The sequence below is a fragment of the Dasypus novemcinctus genome, chromosome 3 (assembly GCF_030445035.2).
Source record: "Dasypus novemcinctus isolate mDasNov1 chromosome 3, mDasNov1.1.hap2, whole genome shotgun sequence".
Taxonomy (NCBI): Eukaryota; Metazoa; Chordata; class Mammalia; order Cingulata; family Dasypodidae; genus Dasypus; species Dasypus novemcinctus.
This window is the reverse complement of record NC_080675.1, coordinates 184,271,054-184,291,845: the sequence shown is the minus strand read 5'-3', so window position 1 is coordinate 184,291,845 and position 20,792 is coordinate 184,271,054. Positions and strand designations below refer to the sequence as shown.

The 20,792-nt window shown below is 43.9% G+C and overlaps 1 protein-coding gene across 2 annotated transcripts in view; it reads right to left on the bottom strand.

Moving 5' to 3' along the window:
- Positions 1–20,267, bottom strand: part of MTMR10 (myotubularin related protein 10) — a 55,998-nt gene extending 35,731 nt beyond the window's left edge. The window contains exons 1-2 of one of the 2 annotated variants that reach the window (XM_058294830.2): positions 20,116–20,267; positions 19,127–19,187 (exon numbers count right to left, since the gene is read on the bottom strand). Coding sequence is in view for 1 of the 2 variants with exons in the window: in XM_058294829.2 (XP_058150812.1) it covers positions 19,127–19,187; positions 19,773–19,832 (121 nt within the window). In the remaining variant the exon portion in view is untranslated. Of the gene's footprint in view, positions 1–19,126; positions 19,188–19,772 lie in introns of both variants that reach the window. The other variant, XM_058294829.2, reaches the window with a different exon arrangement.
- Positions 20,268–20,792: the final 525 nt, after the last annotated feature.

Below are 20,792 nucleotides of genomic sequence, written 5' to 3'. Positions count from 1 at the left end.
GAAATCACTTCACTAAACTGATTCCACCCCTGGCTGTCAGAAGTGGTTCCAGACAGAACAAAAGCCAGCAATTCAATACAGCCAAGCAGCAAGGAGTGCCAGAAGGTAAGGACTGCTGGGGTAAATTTACATCACGTTAGCAAAAAAAGTCACAGAACCGCCAGCGGTTGCTTACTACATGCAGAGAGCTGTAAAAACCTACTAATGATAGCTTCTTAATATTTGTCCTGCATCTTTCAGCAACCTGTAAGGTAAGAAAGGCAGATGATTTCTTCAATACACAGATAAGGTACTCTGACCCAAAGAGGTTAAATCACTTTTTAAAAATCTTAAACCTCGTAAGAAGTAAAGTTGGAACTTACAACCAGGTGTTCTAACTTCAAGTCTTACACATGTTCCTCTCCATGTATGTAACATTAAATGTACTTTACGGAAGAGGTTGGCATCTCCCTGAAGGTAGGGACAGTTTTCCTAAGAGGATAGGAAGAGTGACAGAAGAACAAAGCAAGCACTGGGGAGCTGTCTGCAGGGAGAACACCAGTGGTTCTCAACCCCAGCTGCACTCTCCCACCTCCTGGGGTCTTAAAAAGATGCCAGGGCTGGGCCCGGTACCCAGGCCCTCAGTCTGGAGGCAGCTGGCACTTCGGAGGCATCTCTACCAGCCCTGGGCCGGGGCTCCGACACCTCAGCACGTGCAGCCCCACACGGGCTCCCAAGCTACTCTCCTCCCTACATCTGCTGACCCTCAATGTCTCCCACAGGCTACTGCTCGCCCTGCCTTTGGAGAAGCTGACAAGGGCAACACAGGCACACAGGAACAGTCCCGAAGCCACAAGTTCAGTTCTCAAATGGTGAACCCAAGAGGCCTGGGAGACATTTAAGAGGAGACCGCTGAAGGAGGCCAAGAGGTCTGGGAGGTGACAGAGCCTTGAGCAGGTAAGGGGAGGGTACGACCTCCCCGAGGTGCAGTCAGTCGGAGATTAACTGAGGGAGAGGCCTTGAAGAGGATGAAGTGGCAGTTATATTTTCCATGACATGAAATAATTTTCCTTTGCCCTGAACAGCTCTTAGCTGTGGCTCTACCCAGGTATCAGGAAGATCTATGGCACCTCACAAACAAAACATACCCGCATTCTAGGCATCACGACTGTCAGTTGAATTCATTTAACTGCTGTGTGTGTGTTTTTAACAAAGCTCTTTAAAAAAATACTGATGACAGAATTTACTCTTAGAGTACAAATGCTAAAAGATAACTTTAAACCAAATCTCTTTCACAGATAATGAAAATATGATCACTTTATTTTGTAAAATGAATATATCTGGGGTACCCTGAAAAAGAGTGCACTTCAGGATATGAGTAAAAACCCAGACCATTATCTATTATTTACATTGAGAATTACATAAAATTACATTCAATTTGAGAACTAATCTTTAATCTAGACTTCCAATTCCAGTGAATCTGATGGGAACTGGTATTTCCCAACTTTATCCCATCCTTCTACTCCTCAACAAAAGATAACAGAAGACCCTTGACCACTAGAGGCCCCAAATATTCCAGAGGGAAACCCCCACCTTCCTTCCCCAACCCTGAGCCTTCCAGAGATGCTCTAATGGTTCTGTTTACACCAAAAGGCAGACATACTATGCAAACCTACCCAAAAACATGGGCCGAACACTCCTCTCCTATTCCAGAGAACGGCAGGCTATGATCCTGGCTGCCTGTCTTTGAAAATAAAGCTTTGCTGGATACAGCCACACCCATTTGTTTCACGCTGAAACAGCAGAACCAAATTTGTGACCCACAAGCCTGGAACATTCGCTGTCTGGCCTTTACATGGGAGGCGTGCTTGCCCTGCACTAGCAACTACACGGGAGCCTTTGTTTCTGTGATTGGAAGAACTGTGAACAAAAGGAAAAACTTAGGAAACAGGAGCAAACTCATAGTCTAAATAATATTACCTCTCCAAATATTATCAAACATTTAAAAATACTAATAAGGGAAGCAGACCTGGCCCAGTGGATAGGGCGTCAGGAGGTCCGCGGTTCAAACCCCGGGCCTCCTTGACCCGTGTGGAGCTGGCCCATGTGCATTGCTGATGCCCACAAGGAGTGCCGTGCCACGCAGGGGTGTCCCCCACGTAGGGGAGCCCCACGCGCAAGGAGTGCACCCGTAAGGAGAGCCGCCCAGCGCGAAAGAAAGTGCAGCCTGCCCAGGAATGGTGCCACACACACGGAGAGCTGACACAACAAGAGGATGCAACAAAAAGAAACATAGTTTCCCAGTGCTGCCACAGAAAACGAATGGAAACAGAGCAGACAACCTCAACCTGGGGGGGGGGGGAGGGAGAGAAAAAAATAAAAAATAAATCTTAAAAAAAAAAAAAAAAAAGAAACAGATTCCTGATGCTGCTGATAAGGCTAGAAGCAGTCAAAGAAGAACACACAGTGAATGGACACAGAGAGCAGACAACTGGGGGTGGAGGGGGAAGGTGAGAGAAATAATAAATAAATAAAATAAAAATACTAATAAAATATGTCTATCCAACTTCCAAATTTAACAATGTGGAACAACAATTTCCATTTAAAGCAACTTATTCTAGCCAATAGTACAAAACTTTGTTACAGTAATGTTCTTTTTTTTTTTTTTTTAAAGATTTATTTATTTATTTAATTTCCCCCCCTCCCCTGGTTGTCTGTTCTCTGTGTCTATTTGCTGCGTCTTGTTTCTTTGTCCGCTTCTGTTGTCCTCAGGGCCATAGGAAGTGTGGGCGGTGCCATTCCTCGGCAGGCTGCACTTTCTTTCGCGCTGGGCGGCTCTCCTTTCGGGTGCACTCCTTGCGCGTGGGGCTCCCCTACGCGGGGGACACCCCTGCGTGGCGTGGCACTCCTTGCGCGCATCAGCACTGCGCATGGCCAGCTCCACACGGGTCAAGGAGGCCCGGGGTGTGAACCACAGACCTCCCATGTGGTAGACGGACGCCCTAACCACTGGGCCACGTCCGTTTCCCTACAGTAATGTTCTTAAACTCTCTTGCACTTACTATTTAGATGAAGGCCTTAATTTTTTTCAAATGCAACTTAATTCACAAAGCTCACAGTAAGAGTATTCAAAATATCTTTTGAGAAGAAAAACAAGGGTGAGTGAAAGACTTCACTGACGCAGAATCAAAAACAATAAAAATCGTAAAGAACTTCTGCAGCTCTGCTTCTGCTAAGCTGGTAAGCTCCTCCCACAGTGCATCCCCGCAGACAGGAACTATACACTTGGGGCAAAATACTAGCAGCAGCTTCCTGGAAGCACTGGAGAGAGTCCAAAAGCAGACAGAGACCGTGGGGGAGAGGTGACACTTGCAAGGTGGAAACCGCACTGAGTTTTCTATTTTTACAACTTCTAGACCAAGGGAAGGCTGCAGTCGGTGCCACACAAAATGGCTACAACTCTGATAAAATATCAGCAGTCTCTAACCAGAGGACAGAGTTCTGGGCCACCACGGTATGGCTGCTGACGGGAGACGGGAGTCATGGGGAGGAAGAAGTCACAGAAGAAGCATCCCTAATTCCCATACAGTAAGCTATCTGAAATTCTAGCTGAGGCAGACTCCCCACAGCCTCATTAGGAAGACAATGAAATTAGAGATAAGCAAAAAGAGAACTCAAGTCTGAGCCCAACAAAGGTAAGTGACTGCTTAAAAAAAGGGAAGCTCTGAAAGAATATAAGTCTCAAAAACATAACATTGATAATGCCCCGGTACAATATAAAATTACTGAAAATGTGAAGAAATAAGTAAATGTGATCCATTTTCAAGAGAAAAGATACTTAACAGAGCCCAACGCAGCTGCTGGCATCAGTGGAGAGGGATCTTAAAGCCACTATTTAACTACACTTTATGACAGAAAGGAAGATAAGCTTGCAATGAATAAAGAACAAACTTTAGCAGACAAAAAATGTTTAAAAAACCCAGAACTGAGAAATACAAGATTCGAAAAAAAAAATGTACTGGATGCATTTAAAAGGAAGAAATGACAGAAGAATGAATGAACTTGAGAAATCAATACAATTTCTATAACCTGAAGAACAGAGTAAAAACAATCTGAGAAAAATGAGAACTTCAGAGATGTGTAGGCCAATACCAAAAAGGTCTAGCATATATGCAATTAGTTTTCCAGAGGAGAGGGGAAAGAAAAATGGGTTATAAAAAACATTTCAAGAAATGAGGTCTGAAACTTCCCCAAATTTGTTGAAAGACAAATTTTCAGACTCCAAAATCTAAGCAAACCCAATGTAGGATAAATATGAAGAAAGTCATTCTTAACATATCATACTCAAATTACTGAAAAGGAAAGATAAAATCTTGAAAGAAGTCAGAAAAAAATAACATTAGACATAAGGAAACAATAATTTGAATTACTTCTGATCTCTCATCAGAATCCAGAGGCCAGAAGACAGTGGAACAGTATTGTTATATGCTAGAAAAAAAACACCATTTAACCAGAAATCTGGGTCCAGCAAAAATATCTTTCAAAAAAGGAAAGTAAAACATAGACATTTTCAGATAAGCAAATATATAAAGAATTCATGATAATCTTAAGAAAGTCTTCAGGCTAAAGGCAAATTAAGCCATAGAAACTCAGATCTTAAGGAAAGAATGAAGACCACTGAAAACCAAAGAAATTTTAAGGAAAGAAAACAAAAGACCAATATCCCTTAAAAAAAAAAAAAAAGCAAAAATTCTACATGAAAGTTTAATAAATTGAATCTAACAATATATAAAAATGCAAATATCTCATCACCAAGTAAGTTCATCCCAGGAATGCAAAGTTGCTTTAACATGTAAAAATCAACAAATTTCATATTAAAAACTAAAAAAGAAAAACTGTGTAATCATCTCAATAGATACCAAAAAAAAGGATTTGACAAAACACAATATCCATTCAGAACCTAAGAATAAAGAGGAACTTCTTCAAATTGACAAAGGGCATCTGAAAAACCTATAGCTAACATCATTCTTATTGAGAGTGACTAAATGTTCTTCCCTAAGATCAGGTACAAGGCAAGGATGTTCAGTCTCACCACTTCTACACAATGTTGTACTGGAGGTTCTAGCCATTGCAATAAGACAAGAAAAAAGAAATAGGGCATCCCTCTCTTTATTCTTCATTATGTAGAACACTCAATGGACTATACAAAAGAGCCATGAGAACTATTGAGTTTAGCAAGTTTAAAAGATACATTAATATAAAAGAATTAACTGTAAAAGAAGAATGAAATTGGGGGCCTCACACTTCCTGATCTTAAAAATTATTACAAAGCCACAGTAATCAAAATAGCATGATACTGAGACAAGGACAAACATATATACCAATGGAATTGAACCGAGAGCTCAGAAATCAACCCTCCCATTTACGGCCAACTGATTTCTGAATAGGGGGCAAAGACCACTTAGCTGGCAAAGAAAAGTGTCTTCAACAAATTACGCTGGAAAAACTAGATCTCCATCTGCAAAAGAAAAAGGAGGAGGACCCCCTATGTCATACCATATACAAAAATCAATTCATAATGGATCAAAGACCTAAATAAAAGAGCGAGAACTAAAACTTCTAGAATAAAACAACAACTTACACAATGGGAGAAAATATTTAGAAACCATGTATCTGATAAAGGTTTACTATCCAGAATATAAAAAGAAATCCTTCAACTTAACAGAAAGACTACCCAATTTTAAAAATGAGCAAAAGACTTGAAAAGACATCTCCCCAAAGAGGATATACAAATGGCAGAAAGTACCTAAATAGATGTTCAACATCATTAGCTATCAGAAAAATACAAATCAAAACCACAATGAGATACCATTTCACACCTATGCAAATGGCTATTAAAACAAAACAAAACAAAACAACAGAAAATAACAAGTGTTGAAGAGGATGCAGAGAAACAGGAACACTCACTCACTGCCAGTGGCAAGGTAAAATGGTGCAGACCCTGTGGAAGACAATTTAGTGGTTCCTCAGAAAGCTAAATATAGACTACCATATGACCCAGCAATCCAACTACTTGTTATATACCCAAAAGAATTGAAAGTAGGGACTTGAACATATATTTGCACACCAATGTTCATAGCAGCATTACTCACAACTGCCAAAAAATGGAAGCAACCCAAGTGTCCACAAACTGATGAATGGATAAACAAAATGTGGTACACACATACGACAGAATATTATTCAGGTGTAGAAAGGAATGATGTCCTAGGGAAGCGGACTTGGCTGAACGGATTACCACATGGGAGGTCCGCGGTTCAAATCCCGGGCCTCCTGACCCGTGTGGAGCTGGCCCACGCGCAGTGCTGATGCGCGCAAGGAGTGCCCTGCCACGCAGGGGTGTCCCCGCATAGGGGAGCCCCATGTGCAAGGAGGGTGCCCCATAAGGAGAGCCGCCCCACGTGAAAAAAGCGCAGCCTGCCCAGGAGTGATGCCACACACATGGAGAGCTGATGCAGCAAGATGACGCAACAAAAAGAGACACAGATTCCCAGTGCCACTGACAAGAATAGAAGTGGACACAGAAGAACACACAGCAAATGGACACAGAGAACAGACAGCTGGGGTGGGGAGGGGAGAGGGGGGAGAAATAAAAAGAAATCTTAAAAAAAAAAAGTGTTAAAAAAAGAAAAAGGAATGAAGTCCTGATATATGTGACAACAGGGATGAACCTTGAAGACATCATGTTGAGTGAAATAAGCCAGACACAAAAGGACAAATTCTGAATGACTTCACTGATTTGAAATGATTAGAATAAACAAACTCAGATCTTTGAAGGGAAGGACAGGAGGTAGGAAAGTGTGTACCTGTCTGTTCTTTCCCTCATCCCTTCCCCTCATTCCTGAACTGCAGGACACTGAGCCCTGGGGCTGTGGTGACACCATCAATGGGGGAAGTTTATTTGATGGCTGATTCTGTATTGGGTACTTCCTTTTCCTTCTGCTATCATTCTGTAACACAAGCTGACCCTACTCCCTTCCCCACTATTCCCTGGGATAATACAATGACTAAATATTTATTGGTACCAAAAAAAAAAAAAAAAAGAATGCTAGAATGAACCCTGTGGTGCTAGATTAGTCTGAGATATCAACATGAACTCATGTTTATGTTAATATATACACAGAAGAAGATACAGAAATAAAAACACGGGTGAGCATTTCCTTGGGCCAATATCTACATGCATGCTTTCTAGCTCTGGCCCAATAGGGCCTAAAAGCAGCAAAGCTCCAGCAGCAGTAAGCACCCAGATCTTGATTTTTAAAATACCATTCTCCAGTGAAAGGAGCTGGTGCTCTTTGGAGAAACGGCTGATCCCAGGACCAGGGAAAGGAAAACACAAAGGAGGGCAATAAAAAAAAGGTGGGGGGCATGTGCAAAGGATCCAGGAGCCAACGTGAAAGGACTGCCAGTGACCAGGCCTGGGACAACCCAAGCAGCGCAACTGACAACAGTGCTGCACTATGACCTATTGTGGATATTCACATCAGTGACACCACACCGGTGTAAGCAAAGGACTGAAGAGATGACAAGGGAAGAGGCATAGCTTTCCTATAGAAGAACTCCATACAACCTATCGCATAATATGAATATCCACGAGTCCGTACTGGTTGTGATGGTCAGGCTAATGTGTCAACTCGGCCAGGTAACTGTGCCTAGTTGTCTGGTCAAGCAAGCACTAGGTTAACTGTAATACAAAGACATTTATGGGCTTTAGTATCAGTGACTTTACTGAACAGATAGGTGATTATATCAATCAGGGAAACTGCTGTCAGCAATGAGTGACACTTTATCCAATCAGTTGAATACCTTAAAAGGGGAAGTGATTTCAGCATTCAGAATTTCCCAGCTCGTCTTCAAACAGCCAACATTTCCCAGAAAATAATCAAGGACCTTCACTGGACTTTTATCAGAGCCCTGGTTTGCAGCCTGCGTGCAGAACCTGGACCTGTGCATCCCCATGTCAAGTGAGAGACTCTTAAAAAATCTCATACTATTTAGAGATATCTCCTATTGATTCTGTTTCCCTAGAGAAGCCTGACTAATGCACTGGTGTAACCAAATGAGTGAATAGATGACAAGAGGCACATCTTTCCTACAGAAGAATTCTAACTAAAAAATGCAGACGGAAAAAGGGAAATGGAAACCACCATCAGAACACCACAGCAGTAATTGTGTGCCACAAGCATCCATGAAAGCTAATATGCACGAGCAAAACTGTGAGAAAGTGTATTTGCATAGCCACCAAGTTACCTCCCCTAAGTGTCTATTCCTAACTGTAGTGATTTTAACATATCCACAAATTCTTGATATTCCTTCCTCTAGGAGATGGAGATTAAGTCTCCTTCTCCTGTGCGTGAGCTCAACTTAGTGAGTTGCCTCCACAAATAGAGTATAGAAAAGGAAAAAGAGTAACTTTACAGGGCAAAACCTGGCAGACACCACTTTAACCAAAGGATCAAGATTAACAGCACCATGGGCGGTGGACTTGGCCCAGTGGTTAGGGCGTCGGTCTACCACATGGGAGGCCCAAGGTTCAAACCTTGGGCCTCCTTGACCCGTGTGGAGCTGGCCCATGCGCAGTGCTTATGCATGCAAGGAGTGCCCCCCCATGCAGGGGTGTCCCCTGCGTAGGGGAGCCCCACGCGCAAGGAGTGTGCCCCGTAAGGAGAGCCGCCCAGGGCGAAAGAAAGTGCAGCCTGCCCAGGAATGGCGCCGCACACATGGAGAGCTGACATAGCAAGATGACGCAATCAAAAGAAACACAGATTCCCATGCCGCTGACAACAAAAGCGGACAAAGAAAACAAGATGCAGCAAATAGACACAGAGAACAGACAACCGGGGTGGGGAGGAGGGGAGAGAAATAAATAAATAAATAAATCTTAAAAAAAAAAAAAAAAAAGATGAACAGCACCAGTGTGAAGTTATGCTGGTGTCCTGGACTTTCTGGTGTGATGCAGGAAGGACACAACACCTTTGTGGTATTCTTCCCCCAAGACCCATACCCTTCATCTAATCAAGAGAAAGCAGCAAACAAACCCAAACTGAGGTACATGTTACAAAATTCCTGACCACTTTTCGAAGTGTCAAGGTCTTGTTAGGGAATTAGAGCCAAGGTAATACATGGATTCCTCATACTATTCTTGCAGCTTTTCTTTAAGCCTAAAATTATGCCTATTTTAAAGTCAATTTGATGTTTCTAGGGAGCGCTTCAACAGAAGAGAAAATCTGAAAATTATTAAAGTACTTTTTGTGTTAGATTTTTTTTTTGGCCTACAGGGCTTTTACATGTTTTACTTTGGAGAAATACAAATCTGATTCAATAAGGGAAAAAAGTGTCAAGGTCTTGACAGACAAGACTGAAAAACGGTCACAGACTGACTGAGCCTGAGATGTGACTAAATGCAACACACCATCCTGGATCAAGTTCCAGGACAGAAAAAAGACATTAGTGGAAAAACCAGGGACTCTAAGCAAAGCCTTTGGTTTAGTTAATAGTAGTGTGTCAATGTTAACTTCTTAGTTTAGATAAATTTACCAAGATTCATTTTGTTTTACTTAAAAATAAAACTACTGAAGAAAAAGTAGGCAAGAAATACATAACTATCAAAAAATACAAAACTACCCAGGAACTCTCTAGGGAAGAATCTTATAAGGAAAAAATTAAGGGTCACACAGCTTTCTCTTAGAGTGGCGAGTGAAACTGAGCCCCAGGAAGAGAAAGTACATTAGTAGGGAGGGAGAGAAGAAAAGGAAGGGGAGAAAAACAAAAAGAGAACACTTCTGCTATATTGGTTTTTTTTAATTATAGGCCTATACCTAAATAAGGTCAAGTTAACATAGCCTGAGCTCTATTTGATGATGCTAAATTCTGTGCACATAGTAGTCTTTAAAAAAGCTGATCATGGTTCACATGGTTGGCCCTTGAGAGGGCGAGCAGTGACTTGACTCCAGGTTCTCACTGCGACCTGGAGGAGGAGGAAAGAGCCTGCGGCTGGCCATCTCAGGACTCTACTCACCCAAGAAGGAGAAAAGATCAAGTCTTACAAAACAACATTTAAGGGTGTGGCTACTGACTTTACAGAGGAGAAATGGCAACAATCAAAACTGCTCTGAGGAATCTGAACAGGCACGTGATGCTGGAGAACTATAACAACCTATTAACAGTGGGCTCTCAGCTTACCAAGCCAGATTTCATTTCCAAGTTGGAGCAGGAAGAACAGCCATGCGTTGTTGAAGAAGAAATATTAAGACGATGTTCAGATCCTGCTGACTTCCAGCTTCTGGCTGCTCCCTCTGGCTTTCTCTGAATTTCATTCTGCTTAAAAAGGACTCCAGTATTAAGATTAAGACCCACCCTGATTTTGCTGGCTCACACCTTAACTGAAGGAACCTGTCCTATTTACAATGGGTTCACCACCACCGGAATGGATTAAGGTTAAGACAGAACATCTTTTCATATGTTTATTCCTAATATATTCCGGATACTAGACCCTTATAGGGTCCAGGATTTGCAAAAATTCTCTCCCACTCTAGAGGTCTCATTTTCACTTTCTCTGTATTCTGAAACAAAAAAGTTAATTTTAATGCAATACAATTTACCTATATTTTTCTTTTGTTGCTTATGCTTTTGGTATCATGTATAAGATTGCACTGCCAGACGTAATATTAAGACATTTTCCCCCTATATTTTCTTCTAGGATCTTTAGTCTTTTAGCTCTTGTATTTATGTAATTAATACAATTCATGGTAATTTTTGGAATTCGTGAGTGGAGAGGTCCATTTCGTTCTTTTGCATGTAGATATAGTTTTCCCAGCACCATTGGTTAGAAAAACTATTCTTTCCATATCGAGCAGAATAGCGACCCTTGTTGAAAATGAGTTGGTCATAGACATCAGGGTTTGTATCTGGACTGTGAATTGGATCCCACTGGTCTATATTATATGAATCCTTATGAGAACACTACACTGCTTTCATTACTGCAGCTTTGTCCGAAGTTTTGAAATCAGGACGTGTGAGTCCTTCAACTTCTGTATTTCTTTTTCAACAGCATTTTGCCTTTTGGGGCCTCTTGTCATTCATGTGAATTTGAGGATTGGCTTTCCAGTTCTTTAGGGAAGGCTGCTGGAATTTTGATCAGGGTTCTCTTGGACTAGTGGATTGCTCTGATTGGTGGAACGACATCTTAACAATGTTGTCTTGCAGTCCATGAGCTCAGAGTATCTTTCCATTAATTTAGACCTTGAATTTTTTTCAGAAACGTTTTGTAGTTATCAGTGTGTAAGACCTTCCTCTGCTTGGATAAACTTATTCTTATACACTGTATTATTTTATATCCTACTGTACATGGACTAGTATGCTTGTTTTCCTTTTTAGATTGTCCATTGCTGGTATGTAGAAATACAAATGATTTCTGCATGTTAATCTTGTACCCTACAACATCGCTGAATTCATTATTAGCTTTTGTATCTTTTTTATGGATTCTTCGGGATTTTGTCTAAATAGGAAATAACACATTAATGGAGATGGTTTGCTTCCTTTCCAATTTGGGTGCCTTTTATTTATTTTTCTTGCATAATTACTCTGCCTAGAACTTAAAGTAAAAATGAATAGTATTGGTAAAAACAAAAACAAAAAAACTGGTCATGAAGTATGGCTGTCTGCATACACAGGTTACCTGCCCGTAAGTTTATAAAAGAAGGAACGCTGGGCAGGAGCTGTAAGCTACTGCCAAGTATTGTACTACCGTGGGCCAGAAAACTAGATTATGCACAGGCAAAGAGAAGATACAAAATGAAGACACAAAGGACTTATAATTAAAAGAGTAATAAGACTTTTTTTTAAAATTTAAATTACTGATCTCAAAATGGAAACATAATAAAAGGTTCAAAACTCTATAAGATATGAAATTTTCAGTGAGATGGCTCTCCTGATCTTTGCAGCAAATCAGTGCTAGCTCTGCCTCGCCAGTGCCAACTGGGCCTCTGTGTCCAGTGACATCAAGTTGGTAGTCTGATATTAGCTGTGAGCAGTTATTTACCCCAGGACACATTTACCAGCATACCACTGGTGGTAAGCCACAGGGAAGTCTCATGGAAGATAACAAAAGTAGGGAAATAGCTTCAAATGTGGGGGAAGCAAAAAGTATCAAGGAAAAAAAAGCCTAAATTATAATAAGATGATGGGCACCAAGAGTTTCTACTACAACCTGGGTGAGAAATCAAGAAATCATTGTTTGTTTTTTCAAGACCCTTCGATCTGTAAAGATAAGGAAGGAAATACAATTAAAATTAATAAACCTCCAAATGGTATAGCTAGGAAAGATTTAATTCTGAGGACCAAAACATTGTGTCATACTATAATCTTGTGTGCCCACAGCACCTTTCCTAATGTCTTACACATTTAAAAAGTCAGTATTAAATTTGATGAATAGAAGTACTTTTCTCCCATAAATTCAAGCTTGGAAAACAGTTTTAAGACAAAATCTCATGTACACAGTGACTAATTACCCTATGGAATGTGTCTAGGTCAAAAGCATGATAATTTGTGGCTTTAAATAGCCAATGACTGTCCTAGACTGAGAAGTTTACAGAGGTGTGGGACTTTTCAGTGCTAAAACCAGGTTAGACTCCAGCAAACCAGGACAAACTAGTCACCCTAGCTTTCAATTCAGGAATGAAAAATTATTACCGAAGTTGAAACTATGTAGAAGAGAAACGCAGTGTCTGAGGTCATCCGGGTACTAACAGGACCCCCCACCAAAGACCTGCTCAGCCTCAATCCACATGCCTGTGGGTGTGAACCCACTGGGAAAGGGCTCTCCTGAGGACTTATTGGCTAGGGTGTGGCTGAGCTGAGTCAGGGCAGGTCTTCATCTGCGTGACTGGAGGCCTTGTAAAGAGGAAGCCTGGACGCAGGGCGGGGAGTCAGATGCCAGCGGAACACGTGGAGCAGCACAAGGAGAGGCAGCAGGTCGAATCGCAGGCCAAGGAGGCAAGCCAGCATCACAGTTACAGACCTTGGGGGAAAGCATGCCCTGTCGAGACCTTGACTTTAGACTTCCAGCTTCCCACATGTGAGGCAAATTCCTGTTGCTTAAGCCAACCAGTGTGTGCCCCAGTAAACTAAGACAAGGTCTGACTCTGTAAGCCACACACAATACAAAAAAAACCTAGTCAAGTACCGTATCCAGTAAGTGCTACCAACAAAGACGGGGGTGGTGGTGGGTGAGAAGGTTATCTGCGTAGATGAAACTAGAATGAAATCTTGAGATGGGAGAGAGACTGCGTGACAGCAATGGTCGCTAAGGCCTAAACAATGCCTAAGGTATCTGGGAGAGAGCAAGGAGGCAGTGATTGAAGCAAACATCAATATCAGGAAACAGTGAAAAATGAGGTCAGCAAAATGAAGTGCTAGCAAATACCAGGGGTTAAAGAATTTGGATTGTGCCCTGTTCAAACGGGATTTTACTCATGAAGAGTTTCTGAGCAGGACTGGCCAGTATGATGAGGAGATGAGAGGCAGGCAGGCCAGCCAGGAGCTAAGTGACAAAATGCCGGCCTAAGGTGCTGGCAGGCTTTCCACTGCAGTGGTGGCCTAAGGATTGGACAGCGTGGAACAATCCTAAGGTTCTTCACGTAAGGAAGAAAGCGAGGCTGAGGGACTCCAGTTGGCTACAATGTTCAGTGTCCCAAAGGCGGGTCAGGAGCCCTCTGGTCTGTCAAAAGCAATGTATCCATCAAATAAAGCACTACAAAAACCAGCCTGCAATCTTTTATAAAGCCTGGCCACAAAAAAGGGATTTAAAAAGCCCACATAAAATACCCAAAAGACAAGGTCTTTGCCTTGAAGGGATTCACACCCAACTGAGGAAACAAGACTTATGTGAACAAGTGAAAAAATAAAAACAAAAACAGAAAGCAGCCCCATCTACAACAATGGCTACCTTCATTTTCCAGATGGCCCCTGGTGGCATGCTTCTCTGAAATGATTACAAAAGACTGACAATCAGTGCATTTAGTCATTGGGGAGTCAATCTCAGCAATCAAGTGCTGGGCATTGCAGACGGCAGAGAGGAGCTGGGCCCAACACGCTGGCCGCGGCTCAGCACCAGGTCCTTCCTGAGATGCCTTAGCCTGCCTCTCCCCTATTGCCCTCTCCCACCCTGCCAGATCAGGGTGACCTTCCTCTGAGCGCTCCTCTCCCACTGAACGAGAACTCACCAATGGCAGGACCCTCATCTTTTCCAGCTTCCCCCCTCTGCCAAGCAGCACTGAGTACGCTGTGAACACCTGCTGAGTAAGTACACCTGTACTGCTAGCCGGGGCATCTCAGATCTTCACCCTTCATAGAGAAGGACACGGCCATCCAGACCAGCCCAAGGCAAATCCCATATCCAACCTGCCTTTGCTTCCACACAGCCAGCAAGAGAAGTGCACTGCTTCCCAAGACACTCCGTTTTCTGGCAGCTCAACTTGTCTGAAAGTTCCTCCTCAAGCTGGGTCAAAATCTGTCACTGCTGAGAAAAGGACAGAGCCCTTTACCTCACCAAAGAACCCCCTCTGGGCTGAGAGCCAATCTGCTCTCTATCAGCTCCATAAGCCCACGCTCATTCCATTGTCATCAGGGCAGCTGGTGGGCTGTGCTGCTCAGTGGAAAGGGCTCTGACCTTTGGTCTGGCCTTGTCCAGCACCTCTGTAAGCCAATGCTTCCTCATTTGTCAAAATAGAGTAAATCAGCACCCTACCAAATAGAGTTTTATGAGGATGAATATGTAAACTGTATTAGTTAAGGAGCGTAACTGAAAATGTGAGAAACACACCTGGAACTAGCTTAGGCAAAATGAGCAGCCTGTGGCTTCTGTGAGCTGGACGTCAAAGGAAAATCAAACCAGGAACCTGAACCGCTTCAGAACACCCCCTCGGAATTTTGCCTCTGCTTCTCTCAACTCGTGACTTCGCTCGTTGGGACAGGTTTTCTGGAACTACAGCCACTTGGCAGCATTTGCCCAAATGGCTCTCTTCATTTACTTAAAGTCTAGGAACGCCCAGAGGAGACCTGTGCTCATACAGCTTGGAGTGGGTTACTGTGCATGCTGGCCACCTAAGCCCCAAGGCTCAGGCGCAAGGGCAGGAGGGTGGGCTTCTCAGAAGACAGTGGAAGGAGTCCTGGACAGACAAAACAGCTGACATTCTGTAAGAGTGCTTATTAAAATATACCTATGTGGGAAGAGGATTTGGCTCAACAGAGCATCCGCCTACCACATGGGAGGTCCACGGTTCAAACCCAGGGCCTCCTGACTCGTGCGATGAGCTGCAGTGCTGATGCACACAAGGAGTGCCATGCCACGCAGGGGTGTCCCCCGCATAGGGGAGCCCCACGTGCAAGGAGTACACCCCGTAAGGAGAGCCGCCCAGTGAGAAAAAAAGTGCAGCCTGCCCAGGAGTGGTACTGCACACACAGAGAGCCAATGCAGCAAGATGACGCAACAGAAAGAGACACAGATTCTGGGTGCTGCTGAGGAGAATATAAGCAGACACAGAAGAACACACAGTGAATGGATATAGACAGCAGACAACTGGGGGCGGGAGGGGGAAGGCGAGAGAAATAAATGAAAAATCTTAAAAATACATATACATATATATACACCTATGACATAACAATCTCACCTGTTTGTTTCCAGTTTAGAGTCCACAAATTACAAAATAAATAAGTAGATCAATACAGAGTTCTTTTATTTTGCTAACTTCAAAATTTTTAAAGCTACATATATCATCACATCATTTAACAAAAAAACATATTGACACCAATCCAGTAGGAAGGACATAATTCAGAATAAAGGATAACCCTTTCAATCAAACTAAGCTGCAGTCTTAATTTGGTCATTCACGCTGATGGTTGGTAAAAGCTGCATCTGGTTCTGATGCCAGGTCCCTGGCTAGAACCTGAGAGCCACCAGCTTGGGCTGTGACAGTCCTTCAACGTGGCCCCCAGGCAGCTGAGAGTCTGCACTAGGCCTCAGAGTGCCCTGGGCATTCTGTGGCCCAGCACTTGCCTGTCTGCCACAAAGCCTGGCACCAGCAGGCACTCACATGCTCCTGCACTCATCTTCCATCCAGGAGCTACCAAAGAAGACCTGAGCACAGTCTTAACGAATACCCAGCATCACTTGCTCTTAATGAGATATGCTGGAACACATATTAATACACACATACACGCCCAATTTTTAAATTCATACTTCCCCTATTTTAAAATAGGATTGGGGTGCACTTACACATATACAACTACTAAAGAATGAGATTTATGTGATGATGGAAAGATGAAGAGAAAATCCAAGTGAAAGCCAGCCGCTTTGATAGGGCATTGTATTTCAACTCCACATTTGGATACAATTGTCTTGGGAAGTGTAGCTTTGAGAGAGCAGAGATGCAGGGCATAAAACAATAGTTTTCCTCTTACTAGTATATCTGACAGCTGGGTTTGTCAGTGTGGGCGGGGCATGGCTATGATAATTACCATTTAAGCAGGTGGTTTGAGGGGTCCTTTCATCTCAATGTCATGCTCCCGGCATTATGCTAAACATTGGGGCCGCAAAGTTGGATTAGGTACCATTTCTATCTCAAAGAGTTTTGTGAACCAGGAAAATCGCAAATTACTAACATAAACCAAAATCTAAATTACCAGTCATTTTCTTCACATAATAAAAGATGAGGATCATTTTTAATTTAGTCTTAAGTTTCAACTAAGCACACAGTAACTGGACACAAATATTTTCATCTGCTTACTGAATTAAAAGTACAAAGTCTGGGCAAGTGAAGTAGGATATCCTTGAACTGAAGGCATTATGCCAAAATATAACATGCAATACTACACTTCTGAACAATTACTTCTTGTCCTGTGTGCCAGTGTAAAGCCTCTGTTGACTTGGCCAAGTTTCCTTTCGGTTCGCGACTGGCCAGAACTACATTATTCAAGTCCTTTTAGTAAAAGTCCTGATTTGGCCTAGGTCTTCAGATCACCAATGTTCCAGTTACTCCCCACATGCCTTCCAGATTTCATGGGTACAGGTATAGGCTGGATGCCCAAAGAAGGCACAACAGAGGTTCTAGGGGTGGCCAGAGAAGTGACATGAGAGGTAAAGGAGGAAACAGACACCACAAGGGGGCAGCCAGATGGAATGCAACGAGGATGCACGTGGGAGGGGCAAGAAGGAGAAGGTAAGAACAGAAGGGGTCTGGAAGGAGGGCAAAAGACATGATGGTTTCAGATTGGCTACATGTTCTGTAAGGAGTGAGTGAGATGAAAATAGAAAACTGGGGAACGGACGCATCATGTATGCATTCACGAATTTTACCTGTGATGTGGAAATTAACGCAAGAAAAACTAACACAGGTTAGAGAATTCCTTAAGAGGCAACTAAAAACATATCCAAGATCTGGATTTAGCTGCTAATTTTAGGAAAAGTAAACAACTTACAGTTGTTTAAATCTTCCCCAGAAAACTCTTGACTTTTTTGGAGATAGGGAAGTTTTTAGTGATTCTACAGAATGGGTAACCCTTTGATGAAAAAGTTCTTCAAGGTGATCTATATAGGGAAACACTTTTCATAAGTGCAATATAAAGTTAATTTAAAAAACTTGAGCACTATCATTTGTAATCAAGACCATGTTGTTTATTAGTGTCTAGTCTTAATACTGGAAGGGGAAAATCAAAACTAAGAACCCAGCCTGCTCAGATGAAGTAAGGGAAGCCAAAGTTCAACAGCTCACAGGCATTCATTCAAGAAGAGCACTGTTTCCCACAGCTGCCTTTAAATGCCTGGAGAGACTAAGACTGAAAAGCAGCACACACAGGGAGTGAGGGTTACTTGTTCACTCTGAGGAAAAGTACAAAGGATTGCTACACAGTTTGGGTGAAAAGCATGAACAAAATCAAGGGAAAATATTTATAACTAACTTTCATAAAGCCAAAAAAAATTTTTTAAGAGTTAACATCTACTCTTGCTAACCAAAGGCTGATGTTTTGAATGTCTGTCCCTACTCGGTATTTAATATTTGGAGTTTCCAGATTTGTTCCATTATCACCTTAGGCTCTAATTATTTTACTAGATTTAGCATTAAGTAATAACTCTGAGAAATTAAATGTTATTAGTGGCCACACAAAACTGGTATTTGATTACATTTCAGGTTTAAAACAGGATTTCCTAAGCATCTGGCTAATTCCCTCCTAAATCTCATTAAACAATTGACTTTCCTTAATTATACAGGGAGTTCTAAATACCAAACAAATATTTTGTACATTCTAAAACTAAACTCTTGTCTACCACAATCCCTATCACTGACTCCAAGGTCCTCTAAGGTAAATTTTGTTCTAAACCAGTGACACTCAACTGAAAGGAGATTTTGCCCCAGAGGAGATTCAGCCATGTATGGAGACATTTTTGGTTGTCACAACCGAGTGGGAGTCCTGGTATCTATGGGCAGAGAGCAGGGATGCTGCTAAACATTCTACAACGCAGAGGACAGCCCCTCATATATAGAATTATCAGGCCCAAATGTTAGTGGTGCCACTGTTGGGAAATCCTGTTAGAAACTGAAACAAGCAGATTTGCAAACAGAGCTGACAAATTCAAAAACAACTGCCAAATAAGTGATGCAAAGTCCACTAAGCCTTGTAATTGGTATAGAGACAGAGCCATGACAAAGTTGCTTTTCATACTATTAAAATTATTAAAAATGATTTGACTATTAACTATTAATGCAAGAAGTTGCAGATATGAAGGGCAGAGAGAACGTTCTCTAGGCAATTGAAGATATATTTCTCAAAAGGTACATTGCAAGAGAAAAAAGAAAATGAGTCTTCAAAAAGCAGTGTTATTCTTGACAGTTTTTACAATAATTTAAGCTTCCAAGGATAAAGATAAGTTAATCTTTATTTTGTGCTGCTGTTTCATTCTAACCACCCTCCCCATTAGATTTTAAGTGGAGAAAATTTAAAATAGAAAAGGAAAGTTAACCACATGGCACTAGTCGGTAGAATAAATCTCAGACCAAAATACATTACTATATCAGGTGAAACTGTGTAAGTTTACCTGGCAAAAGGACTGGCTCCAGTTTTTTAATCTTCGGTTCCGAATTAAACTTATCATCAGTCTGAAACACAGTAGCAAAATAAACCAAAATCAAAACTTTTTCCACCGTGGGATACAAAGGCACATTTTCTGTTTTCTAAGTAATGACATGTGACAGGAACATATGCTTGCTCCCTTCCTCTCCCTTAAATTCTTTCATTTTGTTCTTTCTTTTTTTAAAAAACCGAGTTCTTAAGTCTTGTTCATTACCGACTTGGGCACCTCATAATATTAAAACTGCCTGTGTTGCTGCAAGTGTTCTCATTTATAACAGACCAGGTGCCCTCCTCCACCAGGTGTCCAGAAGGCGACGTAAACGGGCTGCAATCAGGGCGGCGCTCACAGCGGGGACGTCACCAGGCAGGAGCTAACCTCAGCTCCTAACACTCTCCCGGGTCTCGTCTCGAATAGGACTTAGAGCAGAGCACGGCTGCGGCGGAGTTTTACAAGTTTCCACCGAGCCAGCTGAGGGCGGCCGAACACCTGGGGAGGGAGACCTGCCAACCTCTGGGGTCTCCCCGCTCCTGGGGCGCGGACGGCGGGGTCGGCCCGGAGACTCTCCGGAAGCGCCGAGGAGAGAGGTGCCCGCGGGTCCGGGGCTGTTTACCTGGGGAGGCGGGAGGAGGTAGGATCTGAACGTGGGTCTGGGCGGCTTGAGGGAGAACATGGTGCCGCCGCCTCTTCGCCCGGGACCCGCCGCTAATCAGCGGCAGCGCAGACGCCTCCTGACACCTCGGGGCTCGGAGCTCCCCGTGCGGCCGCCCAGGCCCAGTCTGCGGCCGGCCCGGCCGGGCGGACTGACAGGCGGGGACTCGGCGGAGCGCCCGCCCCAGCGGGGAGGAGCCGGGGAGGGTCGGGCCGACGCGAGCGCCGGGGCCCATCCCCGGAAGGGGCCCGCCGCCCGCCCCGAGAGACGGCGCGCGCAGGGCCGGCGGCCGGCAGCTCCCGACCTTTAGGCCGCGCCGGCGACGGAACGCGGCGCGTGCGCCCGCCGCTGTGACCTCAGCGAGGGCGCCGCGGGGTTCGGGACCCAGGGGCCATCTTGGGAGGCCGCCTAAGGAGAACGCTCCTTCGGTGGCTCGCGTGACCTACGGCGGCCCGTGGGGACCTACGGCGGCCCGCGGGGGTCAGGGCGGCCCTCGGGGATCTACGGCGGCTCATGGGGGTCAGGATGGCCCTCGTGGACCAGGACGGCCCTCGGGGACCTACGGCGGCTCGCGGGGGTCAGGGCGGCTTTCGGGGACCTATGGCGGCCCGTGGGGACCCAGGGCTCGGTCGAGGCTGGCTAGTCGCTGGAGCCGTGGTTGGGGAGAAGGGGCGCTGGAGTTCCTTTCTCAGGCAGTCGCCCGACGTGTGAGGGACCGGCACCGCGAACGTGGTCCAGTGCTGCCAACAGTGACCAGGACCGAACGTCCAGCGCGGATTGTAGCGCAGGTGATAAAAACCCCCTCCAAAGCTCCCACCCTTGGGGAAGATTTTCTTCCATCGCCTGGTCTCTTGTCTTCGCAAAACTGTCCACGGGGGTGCCCTCCCACCGGCTGGGCCGGCTGCTGGGCGCCTCGGGATGCTGGGACTTGCCTCCGCTGACGTTGTAGGGGCTCTGGACAGGCGACACTGGCAGGAAATG